The sequence below is a fragment of the Carassius auratus genome, chromosome 21 (genome assembly GCF_003368295.1).
Source record: "Carassius auratus strain Wakin chromosome 21, ASM336829v1, whole genome shotgun sequence".
NCBI classification, from domain to species: domain Eukaryota; kingdom Metazoa; phylum Chordata; class Actinopteri; order Cypriniformes; family Cyprinidae; genus Carassius; species Carassius auratus.
The window spans coordinates 18908289-18922390 of NC_039263.1; the positions used below are offsets into that span (position 1 = coordinate 18908289).

Here is a 14102-nt window from a genome sequence, read left to right on the forward strand (position 1 = left end):
AATGAACTAGTAGAGTGTAGATGGATAGATAGACAGATGTGTAGATGGATAGATAAACTGTGTGGATGGATGGATGGTCAGACGATAGACGGGATGAAGGGATAGATGCATTGAGAGAGAGAGAGACAGACTGAGGATAGATAGAGTACAGAGAGATGAATGAGCGGATAGATAAATATCTATAAATAACTATAACTATATAAGGCACTTAAAACATTTTGATTCTGGAACCATAGTGAGAAGTGCTGTATTTATGCGTGTGTTCTAGTCACTCCAGCTCATTCTGCACCTGATATTAGCGCTGGACCCACTTCACGAGTGGGCGGTACTGGAGGAGTGGTCGCTCCATATATGGTCCCACTGGGTTTCCTGTCTGGACCCTCACACACTTCCACCACCATAAACACTCTTCAATCCGTCGTATCGCTCTTACCTCAATGAAGAGAGAGAGAGAGAGAGAGAGAGAGAGAGAGGGAATCTGCTCATGCATTTTTTTTCTAACTAGTTGACACTAGCAAGAGGAGACGGCAGCATCCTCTGTCCCGCAGCAGCTGCAGAATTTTTGCGTTATGCTGTAAACAGACCTTCATGTGAACGTGAAAGGATCTGCGTCCCAAACCAACCCGTTCCATCATTTTTTTTCACATCTTTCTCAAATGCTTTGACAACTGGAATGTGCTGTTTTCCTGCAAGCGTCGTTTCCATGCCAGCATGGGAACTGCAGTGTCCAAAAGGAAAAATCTGAGGAATGATGCGATTTCTTCGGTGGCAGCCAAAGTTAGGTGAGTGTCGTTTTGGGTTTTGCACCGCAGGAAGCCCGTCAGCTCAGCTCTGCATTCGTACGTGTGGCTTCAGAGCTCTGAAGTTACAAAACGCCGCGTGGGGATCTCAACTCTCATTCATGCGAGAAAGGAAAGGTCAGCCGTGATATTTGTCCGAGCTAACCGCTCATTTAGAAGACTGACGTCCCGAAAACGAATGCATTTTGTAGCGTTATAGTTCCATTTATCTGCGAATATTCCGTTCATTGATATTCACATTAAAATGATCATTCACTCTAAAATGACATTTCTGTCATAATTTCCTTTCCCTCATTTTTTGTTCCAGACCTGCATGGCTTGTATATATTTTGCGCAAAACAACAGATCTGTCTTTTATATGCAAATGAATGGCGACTGAAGGTATCAAGCCTCATAAAAATATATTTTTTTAAAGTATCTTAAAAGTCTTTAGAGGTCATGTGATACAGAATGTAAGAAACGTAATGACAGTGAATCCCTGTTTTAATGAAAATATTTTTAGATGACCGAATTCAGAATGTCATGTGTGTTGAATCTTCCAGTGAATCATTGTATTACAGATATGGCTCAGTCTCAGGTTCCTATCAGTGACTCAATAATCAGCTCAATAGAAGTGAACATTATTCATAGCGAATAACCTGACTGTTCCTCATACAATAATATTGTCATTGTACTATTATGGTGCGTCTGCACCTAAAGCGTTTTTCAGAATTTCTGTTTTTATGTTCAGCAAGGGAAAGTTAAACATTTCTTCTCAGTGAATTGTCCCTGTAAGGGGTCCCACAACCTACTTAATATATTCAATTATTAATTCATTTTGTAAGTAACTCTTAGGTCTCACAGTAAACTGTTTATTTCCTAAGCACATAAATATGAGAATGCTGTTGCCAAATCCATCTAAAACTTCCATCTTATTCTTAAAGCCATCTTAACCACCTTAGGCTGGTTTACTGGTCTAAGATGGTCTTGTCAGTGCTAATGATTAACTTAGACCATGTTAGACCAGCTTGAGACCCTGCAACCTAAGATGGATTTTCCTGCAAGGCAGCCTAACGAGTCATCTTCTCGTCTGTAGATCAAAGCATTGGCACTGTCCTTCACCGTTGATACGCTTGCAACAAGCAAATGTGCACGGGACTCTATCTGTCAATCATCCGTGACTGACTCTTACTGCCCCTGGTGTTCCTGTGTCACGGTGAATTATATCGTCATTGGAAAACAGACTTGACAGTCTTGTAACCAAGACTATGATTCAGCCACCACAGGTGTTAAATCAACACGTTACTCTAAGACAACACAATATTGGCTTGATTTCATTATTATTTATGAAAAGCTCATATTGAGCTTGCCTACAGACCTGTTATTACATAACTAGTGTCTGTTTAGCTCTCGTGTGTATCACGTCTGTCATAATTCATAAGATGGCAAGAGGTTCACCTTCTCACCCTAACGTCTGGCCTGGTGCCTCAGGGATGCTGTGAGTCATTGCATCCTTAATGTTCACATGCAGAATGGATTGTGATTGTTGCATTCGAGCAGAAAAACTTTTCTCATTCCTTGTAGATAGAGGTCATTGAAATGACCTTGTCTAAATCCAGATGTAGATGTAAAGCATTCAGGCACAGACTGAAGTGATGAATGGGATGGCATTCCTTTGCCTCGGTGCATTTATGTGTGCGTGTCATAAGCCTGAACGAGCGGCTGTTCTGTATGCAGGGCAGGTAGATCTGTGCAAACGGCTTTGCATGCTGAGTAGAAATGACCGATGTAACAGTAGACAGAATCCTAAACAGACACAACACGTTAATGGCATGATAAGATGCTCTCATACATAGTTTTGAGTTATGCAATATTAATGTTAATGCATGAGTAATCTACATACTGTTTGCTGAACATATGAATCTTTTTTTGATTAATTATGACCAATTCATTGGTGAAAGTCTTTGTTGATTAACTTGTAGGGCAGTGGTTTTCACTCACTAGGGGGCATCAGCACACTTATAAGGAGGTGAAAAGATGACTTAAAATAAGAATAAACTAGGTCTAGAATCGGCTAAAATCACATTTGAGCTTAAATCACATTTGTTATTATTTGTTCCTTTAATTCATTCCTCTTTTTTCTTTTTTCAAAAGCCATGGTTCTCATGACCTGGGCTTTTAAAAGATTGATTTCTAGACTGTGAAAGGTCATGGAAATTAATACAATCAAATCTAATGACATTTTTATTATTATCAATATTTTAAGATTTATACGTGTTAACTATAAATAATTATTTAAATTATTTTATAATATAATTTTAATATATTTACTCCCAAGTTTTTGTAAAGAAATTTTTAAAAAATGAGCAGCTTTGTCAGAACTATTGCAAATATTCTGTTGGCCTTCAAATCTTGGAGTCAATGCTCTAGGGTCTGTCTCTATCAACATAAACAAAAGGGCTTCTTAACTACCTTGAATTCAAATGAAAGCAGGCTGCATTGGAGTAATTAGACTGTATTCAGACTTCAGATGTGGACGCTGTTAAAATGGGCCGCCCTGCAGGAAGAAACTGCTCATTTGCAAAGGAATTAGTCATTGCCCTGTGACAGTTGTTACTGCTATTATAGCCTGTAAATTATAATGTTTTGAGCAAAGAAAGAGGTGTTGGGCTGTAGAATAGTTGTCAGCCAAAGCCGAATTTAAATCATTGTCACACTGCGATTCGTTGACTGTCAAAGAAATGGAAATTTATGTCAAAAGCTAGTCTTTCTCAACACAGTTTGGAATAACGTACACACTTTGTGCTCACACTGTCCGGGGGACTTTTTTTTACCTGTGAGGGCGGTCTCTGGTATTCTCCTCTCGTTCAGACACTGGGTCATGACCACTGAGCTGTTCAAAAGCTAAATCTGAAGGTGGACCGTGTTTTGTGAATCCACACAGGATCAACAGTACCCCGGCCCACTCCGACACACTACAGAAAAGGAAATACTCATCCTGCACTACTTTTCAAAATCTTTTCAGCTTGACCACATCATGCATTCGTAGTGGTTTTCTCTGCATGATCCTTAGAAGTGGGAAACCAAACAAACATGCTCTTTAAATATGATCTGAGCTGGTTACTAGAAAACTGCAGTTTTGAACCCTTCAGTGGGTTCTTTTTAGTGTGAATTGTGTAATAATTTACTAACTGTATGCCATTCATTCCGAACCAGTATAGAATCATTGAGATGCTGTTGTAATTTGTTAATAATTTCAGTTTCTGTTTTTATTTTAATACTAGTTAAAAATATGTGGTTTTGGTATTTTTATTCATTTTTGTTGTTTATGAATTATAAATAACTAGGTCGCTGTGTAGCAATAGGCTAAATATTCTTTTCTTCTCAGAATAACTTCGTATTGCTTATGTAATGGGTTCTTCCTGGTCTTTCTTTCTTTTTGTGTGTATCTGAGTCATTTCTAGACTGAATGTTTTCAGGGCCAGTGTTTGTATGATAATCATGAGCGATCTGCAGATTTCCAGTTGATGCTCATCCACTCTGATTTATGAGCCGAGAGTCTGAGTCACCGGCCGTGCTATCATGCCGTCTCGTTCCGATACATACACGCATATTTCTATTTCGTGAATCCTTTGGGTTAAGGTGTGAATTCGTGAGGTTTAAATGTACAGTAACATTCAGAAATCCATTTGTTATTCCTTTGCTGTATTGTTTGATGTTATTTAGGGATAAGCAGTCAGATGTGTCTTAAAATCCAAACTGATTGCAGTGTGGTGTGAAAACTTCTCAAAACAACCTTACTGTAAGATACCCCCCCCCCCCCCCCAAAAAAAAAAAAACCTTTTAAGAAGCAAAAAGCAAAACTGCATACATTTTTTTTCTTTGCTTAGATATTACTTTTATTATATATTTAGAATAATTTTTTTTTAATTCCTTTTATTACTCTATTGGAATATCGTTCTTTTTAACCATAAATGTATTAAACTAAACTTGTGAGGCTTATGCTGAAAACAGGAATATATTATTTGCCAATAAGTAGGAAATGACTACATTTAGGATATTACCTAAAAAAAAAAGTGCTATGCAATTTTTTGACGATTTTGGAATATTTTTAAGTAAAACAGACTCCAAGAACATTAGGAAAATTAATTTTATTACAGACAGACCCTGGGCCAAAGTTGAAAGATTTTGCTGGCTGATGAAGGCACCAGGACATCTTAAAGAAACATCATTAGAACTGTTTCATGTGTCTGTTGAAGCGTGGTAAGATCAGTGCAGTGTGATCTTTTACTCTGGCACTTAAAACAGACATGAAATCCATTGACTTCTATGAAACCTTTTAAGGAAGCGTCCCAGATATTCTCTCACGCCTGCAGTATCTGAAGACACTGCCTTTCTTTAAGCCGAGTCTGAGTGGTGGAGTGAGAAGTGAGGCTCTTTTCAGTGTGTTTTTGTTCACTGCAGGCTGATGAGATCTGACTCATTGATCTTTGGGCCTCAGATAATTCTGCCGAATGCTGGCATTTCAGATATGCTCATAGATTCCCAGAAAGGATCTAGAGCCGCAACCCTGTCGTCACCCTCCTTCCAGCATATTAAAAATAGCTTGTATTTTCATATTAAATATTAAAGCAGGGAATTTATAAAGATCTTTATGAATAGCTTTGTTTAGTTTTTTAGGCATTGAGTCAACATTTAAATCAGCCATTTATTCACATTAATGAAACACCAGCTAAATTGGATCAGCTTGTGACCATCTTAAAATTGTGGACTGCAAGGTACATTGTAGATATGCAGATTTTGGCTAGTACCCATCATAGCTGATTTGGTCAAGCTAGTCTGCTTGCAACAATGAAAATCCTAACAAATGTTTGATTATAAGCATTAATCAAAAACCCTATCCACTTCGCCAATTAATAGTAGTGCTTTAAAATCACTGTAGAATGATAAGCTATTTTTTTTTAAGATAATTGAGCACATATTGTCTAAAATAAGTTTCTCTTTATTTAAAATCATTGTGTCAAATACTTTTTTTAAAGTTTGGGGTCAGTAAGATTTTTATCTAATGTTTTGAAAAGAAGCGTCTTAATCTCATCAAGGCTGCATTTATCTGATCAAAAATGCAAAAAACAATAATATCTTGAAATGTTGTTTCAATTTAAATTAATTGTTTTGTATTTTAATATATTTTAAAATGTAACTTATTCCTGTCACGTCAAAGCTGCATTTTCAGCAATCATTATTCCAGTCTGCAGTGTCACATATGATCATTCAGAAATCGTTCTAATAATAATAATAATACATTGATAATAATAATAGTTGCTGATTTGCAGCTCAAGAAACATTTTATTTTCATTGTTGAAAACAGTTTTGCTGCTCAATATTTGTATTTTTTTTTAAAAGTCATAATTTTTTTTAAACAATCTAATCACCTTTACTGTCACTTTTGATCAATTTAATGCATCATCACTGAATAAAAGTCTAAATTAATATTGTTTTAAGATGCCATATTGATTGACCTGTAGTATAACTCATGAACAACAGTAAGTATAGTAAAAATTATTTTATATTTTTCTGTAAGGACCAGACCAGACCAGAAATTTTACTATTCTCTAATAACCTTCTCCAATTCTGCACTTCTTTTCACATGGTCCTTGTATGGAAAAAAATCTTAAAAATTTCTTATCTTGTGTCCCACAGAACAAAATAACTGCATCCAGATTTGGAACGACATGAGGGTGAGTAAATAATGCAAGAAGTTTTGTTTTTGAGTGAACTATCCCTTTTTCGGTAGGTTAGACATAACTAATCCTATTTTATCCAAATGCTAAAAGAACAAATCCTAGATAATACCTCCCACTATGCAAAGCCGCTAAATCGCCTGCCTTACAGTTTTAACATCATTAATTATACATCTTTGTGAAGAGACTCCACATATTATATACTTTTATAAGAAGTCAGTCAGAACATGCTGTGTCTTCCCCCTTCACTTCCTGCTCTATTTATTATCTGGTAGAGGAGATGAGACCGTGTCCTGTAATTAGTCTGACCGTTTGAGATAATGCAGATCTCAGGACGACTCTGACACTTAGCGATTACGCTTTGACATTGTTGTCTCTGCTGTTATGCAAGAGGGCGCTCTCAGGGCGAAGGAGGGTGCCAGGAGTCATTAAGCCCACTTCTCAAACCGTGGAAGAGGGAGGAGGGTGACATTTTAATCTGTAGTCTGTTCCAAAGCGCAGGTCCCATATGCTCCACAAACATGCACTACAAGAACATGCCATTAGCCGTGCTGTTGTTTTTACTAGCTCAGAATATATCAGAGGAAAACATGTCAGAAAGGATCAGAAATGCTTGACTGTTGGGTTGTCTCCAGGCTCATATTAAATTCATGTTATCCACTCACCTTATAATTGTTCTCAAGGACCGAATGCATAAGGATCTCTGGGGAGAAAATCCACTGAAGTGTCTGCTTGGTGAAGTGTCTAGACAATTAAGTTTACATAAATCATTTCTTAAAGGAATAGTTCACCTAAAAATTAAAATTAGCTGAAAATGTACTCACCTTCAGGCCATCCAAGACAAAGAAGAGTTTGTTTATTCATCAGAAAAGATTTGGAGAAATTTAGCATTACATCACTTGCTCACCAATGGATACACTGCAGTGAATGGGTGCCATCATAATGAGAGTCTAAGCCAGCTGGTAAAAACATCCTAAAATCCACAAGCAATCCAGAAAACTCCAGTCCATCAATTAGCATCTTGTAAAGTGTAAAGCTGCATGTTTGTTGGATACAAATCCATCATCCAAGGCACTTTAACCTTAAACTGTCACTTCTTCCCAAAATACCAGTCCATAATCTGTAATAACACTTCTTTCAGTCTATCCTCTATTGTCCTCACACATCAAAATCCTCCAGCATATTTGTATAGAAGGATTTGGACTGTTAAGCAGTGCTTGATCGGTGTTTATTTCTCTCCTGATTCAGATAAGACGGCTTTTTCATTGGAGAAAGCAATATTATGGATAGAGGAATCATATTTAAGCCAGAAACCAATGTTTGAAGGTAAAAACATATTGATAGATTAGTTTCTTACAAACATGTAGCTTTTTACACTAGAAGATTTGATGGTTAATTGATGGACTGGAGACATATGGATTACTTGTGAATTATTGTGATGTTTTTATCAGCTGTTTGGTCTCTCATTCTGATGGCACCCATTCACTGCAGAAGATCCCATTACAAAAAAATAAAAATAAATATTAAATCTCCAAACTTGTGCAAATTTTTATTTGTGGGTGAACTATCCCTTTAATTATGATACGTCTATCTGTAAGTATTAGCATTCATCTCAATGGAAGATGCTAGGTTGGCATGAGTGCCATATTTGCTCTTGTTCTCAGTTTTTAAACAATTGATTTTAAATGCTGAGAATGCCATGTGATTAATTAAAATCGCATTTTGTGTAATCACAACAGCAGTAGTGTACTGCATTATGCCAGTCCTGTGTTTGAGAGTGGCTTGGAGTGTGAATTTTCTAGTGTGTGTGTATGTTTCATGCATGAGTGCCTGCTGTGTGTGTGTGAATGTGTGTGAGTGTACTGTCATGGATTCTGTCCCCTCCTACTGTGCCAATGCTTTTATGTGCCGCTTCTGTTGAGTAACACTGCTGAAAGCGAAGATATAGAAAGAGCTCTAAAACATTTGCACTGAGAAATCTGCTCTACATGATACTGTTGTCCCAAAACTCTTTGGCATGCAATGAAAATACTTGGGGTTCGGAATTGTTTTGGACCCCACTGATTTTCATTTTAAAGGGATACTCCACCCCAAAATGAAAATTTTGTCATTAATCACTTACCCCCATCTTGTTCCAAACCTGTAAAGCGTTGTTCATCTTCGGAACACAATTTAAGATATTTTGGATGAAAACTGGGAGGCTTGAGACTGTCCCATAGACTGCCAAGTAAATAACACTGTCAAGGTCCAGAAAAGTATTCTCGTCGCTTCATAACGTTACGGATGAACCACTGATGGGAGATGTACTATTCTGACGATGATGAACAAAGTTTTTACGGGTATGGAACAACATGGGGTAAGTGATTAATGACAAAATTTTCATTTTTGGGTGTAGTATCCCTTAATGGACATAATACATTTGAAATTACATAACACTGAGTAAATTACTTGTTTCTTCATTCATTTATTCATTTATTGTGTTCAGTTCTAATACATTTGAAAATGCTGCATTAGGGGATACTTGCTATGAAGCAGGTGAGAACGACTTGGTTCAATACGAGCTCTTATGGCAAAACTGAATAATTTAAAGTGCTGTCACAAGTGTCATGTTATTGAAAGTTACGTCAGGAGTGCTGAGGGCGACTGCGAGCCACCAGGGATTCCTGTGGAACGATCCCAGGGTGTGTGACAGCTTCTGTGGAGGAGGTTGCAATATTGAGATCGGAGTGGGTTTTCCGTGCGTGGGGAATGGATGTGATAATGTGTGGGCCGGATATTGTGCAGAACAGGTTCATTAGATATATTAAAGGTAAGAAAGCATGTGTTGTTGTCTGCAAATAGTTATTTGTGTGGTGAAAACGGGTTCAGGCAGAGCGTATTAAGGACTAATCAATCATGTCTCCTACAAGATTGAATCAGCTTCCCAAAAAGCAATGACTCACCCAGAGATTTACACAGTTGCGAGTGCCAAAGCCACCATATGCGGAACAGAATAAGCTGTTGTTCCTTTATTATCGAGGCGACACTCTTAAAAATAAGGTGCTTAAAAAAGGTTCTTCACAGTGATGCCATATAAAGAACCATTCAGTCAAAGGCTCTTTAAAAGGGGCAGCTGTTGCCTAATGTTTAGAAAATCAGATTTGTAACCCGAAGGTCACTGGTTGGTGGCTGGAGTGCACTTGAGCAAGGCACTGAACCCCCAGTTTCTCCCCGGGTGCTGTAGCAAATAGCTGCCCACTACTTCGGGTGTGTGTTCACACTCACAGTCTGTGTGTGTTCCCTACTCACTGCTGTGTGTGTGCACTTGGATGGGTTAAATGCAGAGCACCAATTCTGAGTATGGGTTACCATACTTGACAAAATGTCACAACTTTCACTTTCACTTAAAGAACCATCTCTTTCTTACCTTTTCGAACCTTTTGTTAAACAGAAGAACCTTTTTGTCTTTCTGTGGCATCGTGAAGCATCTTCATTTTTAAGAGTATAGCCTACTGTATGAAATGGGAACCACCAAAGTGCCTTTGGTTGTCTGGCTTCATTATTTATTCAAATATTAATCGTCTGTTCTGATTGGCTAAATCATTTCCCATAATTCTCAGTGGGTGTTATTGATTGTTACTGACGTTACCCCCTCTGGCCCGAACTAATTAGTATTTCTTTACAATGGGCCAGTGGTGACAGATACTTCCTGTGGGAAGTGCTGTGACGTCGTTTCACATTTTTTATGCGTTTTTTCACTCTCTCCGCCATTGACGCTTTCTGTATAGCCGCCTGTGAATTAAGTGTCAAATTAGTGCTTACTTTGTTATAAATGAGGTTTTGAGCATCTCTTGAAATTATGTAGTACCTGATCATTTGCATCACTGTTATTCATGAGTCTTTAATTCAAACCAATCAAAGCTGTTATCGTGTTCTGATGAAGATAATTTTCTTTAGGCTTTATAGTGTTGTCAAAAGACCCGGTACTTCTGAACCAAGTCGGTACAACAAAAAATGTAAATGTCATGGTACAAGGTTTCTTTAAGTAAGTTACCGGTGGTACCGAGTACCCTGTTAACCCGGTTTTTGACGCATACAGCGCTATGATTTCTGCGAAGCAGAAAACGTGGACGGAATCTCAAAATCCAGTCATGAAAAGAAACTTACATTTTAATATGGACAGTCATGGAATTTGTCAAAGTTAGCATAAATTAATCAAATCAAATCTCCATATGGATTAGTATCTGTAAATGTTAAGCCACAAAAGTTGAAATATGAATCCTACATGTTCTGCGCGTCTCTGTGTGAATGAATGAATTCCAGAGACATGCGTGTTTGTTTACTACATAGACTGAAGCGTGTGACGTTTGCAGTAATTTCAGCATTTGCCGTCTCAATGACGACATAAATAGATAAACAACATCACCAGAATATTTTCTGAGTCACTTCAAAAGCATTTTACCGTTTCATCTAAGTAAAACCAGTGTCAATTTAAAGGTATTCACGGTAACCCATCAGAATAAGTTAATTTTTACATAAAGGCATTGTGCTAGAAATATTACTATTATTTACTAGAATGTATGTGATACTGCTACTACTGTTGGAAAGAAAAAACTTTTTAAAGAAATAAATCACACAATATTTCTTCCATGTTTTAATTTTAATAGCAAATCCCCTTTATTTACCAAAAAAATGTAATGTGTTTAAATTTCATTAATTAAAAAACAAATTAAATTTGCATGAAACTTGTTTACTGTTTTTCATAATTATATTACGTGTAGAAAAACTTTAAACACAATTGTAAATAAGTATAAAGAATGGCATTGGTTTTATTTTTAGTGATAAAAAGTTTTTTTTTTTTTTTAGCATATTTTTGTATGCTATATATGCTATACTAATTTTAAAGAATATTTTTAAATGTTTTTTATAATTATTTTATTATAATAGTTGATGTAACCTGCAGTGTGACCATATGCAAATATTGTACTTTTTATTTATTTAATTTTTTATTTCTTATTTTATTATAGTTGACATGACCTGCAGTGACAATTATTGAATTATAAAAAAAAAAAAAAAAAAAGTTATTTATATATTGTATAGTATAGCAAGTATACATTATATGATTAACAACAACAATTATTGGTTTGCGCGTTAATGCAATTTTTTATTATTATAAAAGTCCATTGCTCACTGGCTCTGAATACACATATATACAATTCATTGGGTCACAGGAGGGGATGCTTCCAATCAAATTATTTAGGTTAAGCATTAACATTCACAAACCATTGTCCACTGTTATTTTTAAAAGAAAAGAATGCAACATAAATATTCACACCGTCATGCAGCACTTATCAAATGGCTTGTTTTATATTTAATTTAATTGCATGAATGTTATAAGTTGAGATTTAGGCTACAATAAATATTTTAACTGATACTATGTAAAAGTAACACTGCTGTAAAAAGCACCTTATTTGTTTAAAGTGTTTGCAAACCAAATGTTATTTTTGCTCATATTGCAGTAGGCCTACTTTTAAATGAAAAGAAAAGTGCACAATACACTACTTTGAATGCATTATTAGTTTTGTGCATAGCAATGCGATTAATTGCGATTAATCACAATAAAAAAAATACAAAAAAATTATATATATATAATATTATAGTAGTTGACATGACCTTCAGTGGACATGCTATTCTTGTTTTATTTATTTAATTGTATTTTTATGTAGTAGGTGACAAATCCATCATTCTCCCACATTCTTCCTATTGAACTGGAAAGAAACGTTACATCTGAATCTATGGGAGGCTCTGAAATACAAAGCAACCAATTACATTTACACAGTGCGTTTCTCTGTTCCCCCTCCTCTCTCTTTCTCCCTTCCTCTCCCCGCTCTTGTTTTCCCACCTTTCTTTCTGCCACATGCCCTTTTTTTCAGTCACATGCATTTCCACATGCCTGTCCCTCATTTCAGCCTTCACACTGCAGAAGCCAAGCCACATTCTCAAGTTTGAGGTGTCCGGCTCTCAAACCTCCGGATGCAGGCAGCTTCCGCATGCAGAGCATTACTCATATCCCTGTGAAAGCCCTTTATACCCGAGGCTGGTGTCAGCTTAGCAGGTGACATTAAGAAGCTAAGAGTAGTCCGCTCTGGGCCTGTCATTTCTCAAATTGAAAAAGAAGTGAGAGAAACTGACAGTCGGATCCAGAAGTAGGGCATACAAGGAACCACCATCCATCTAGACTATGTCTAGAATGGTTTTCTCGTGTTCATTTGTGGAGAAAAATGGTTGTTTAAAGGGGGCCATATCATCAGAAATCTAATTTACTCAAACTTTTGTACATAAAAGAGTTTAATTTGTTATTAGTTTTAATTTGCCAAAACAAAGTGCATGTTATAAGAAAAAAAGTAGATTTACATAGAAGTCTTAAAGGCACAACAACAAATACATTCTCATTAGTTGCCAGTGTGAATGCCTCATGGTCACAGGAATTAAAAAACTAAATTCTGAATAATTTATGACACAAATAATGTTATAAATATAGTTATATACATGTATGCAAATGCATACATGTTTTAAAAGACAAGTTTGAGTTAATGCTTGCTTGAATGCTATGAAGTTCTCTTTTTAAAAGAGACATCACGGTGGGCTTAATTCATTAAAACAGGATTTAAGTAATGACAGGATTGCAGTAAATGTTAAATATGATCAGCTGCTGACAGGTTCATTGGATTATGCAGTTCTGGATTACACTGTGTGATGCTTCTATGGTTTTGTAGCCTGATGACTAAGCTGATTTCAGAAGAAAATGTGTGGAATTCTGCAGAATGGATATCACGTGGTGAAACTGAGAGCACTTTTCCATTACATTAAACATTTTTTTTTATTATTAAAATATTTATTGCAAATGCATATTTTAGCAGTACATTGTCATTAAACAATCAGTCAGTAATGATTTTAACTGACGTTTTAAAGGGATAATTTACAGAAAAAAATGTAATTATGCCAGAATTCAGTCCCTCTCATGTAATACTCCTCATCCAAACCTGTGTGAACATTTTAGTAGACTTGGAAGTCAGTGGACACCAAAACTGTTTGGCTACCAACATATCTTTTTGTTTGTTTGTTTGTTTGTTTTGTATTTCAAAAGGTTCGGTGAGTAATGCTGACATTTTTTGGGTAGACTATCCCTTTAAACTTTCAAAGCTTTTGAGATTGACAGCATTGAATATAGTGATAACTTACAGTAAGTGAATCTAACTGCTCTAATTCAGTGAGTTAATTTGATGAAAGATTTGTCATACTGATTCAAGCCTGTAATGGTTTGTGAGTCTTTTTGAACAGTGCATTAATAGGACCATGCCATTTGCTTGTGACTTCACAGCATGTCATGCTTAACACTATCCTCCATCCATGACTGTAGTCACAGTGTGCACCTGCCAGTGACGAATATGTGTGTGTTTTTTGCAGAGCAGCTCGTGCATTCGGAGAGTACCTTCACACTCATCCTGAGAACCACAACGGATCAGGTCAGTTATCTCCAATCCTTCTTTCCGCTCTTCTTTTTCCAGTCCACTCAGAGCCTGTGATGTTCTCACACTCCAGG

General features: G+C 36.5%; 1 protein-coding gene across 6 annotated transcripts in view; it reads left to right on the forward strand.

Moving 5' to 3' along the window:
* Positions 1-407: 407 nt before the first annotated feature.
* The window catches only part of nsmfa (NMDA receptor synaptonuclear signaling and neuronal migration factor a), a 31172-nt gene continuing 17477 nt past the window's right edge, over positions 408-14102 (forward strand). For 4 of the 6 annotated variants that reach the window (XM_026196485.1, XM_026196489.1, XM_026196491.1 and 1 more), the window contains exons 1-2: positions 408-782; positions 13967-14025. In XM_026196485.1, coding sequence (XP_026052270.1) covers positions 712-782; positions 13967-14025 — 130 coding nt within the window. In that variant the 5' untranslated portion in view covers positions 408-711. The remainder of the gene's footprint in view (positions 783-13966; positions 14026-14102) is intronic. The other 2 variants (XM_026196486.1, XM_026196490.1) reach the window with 1 other exon arrangement.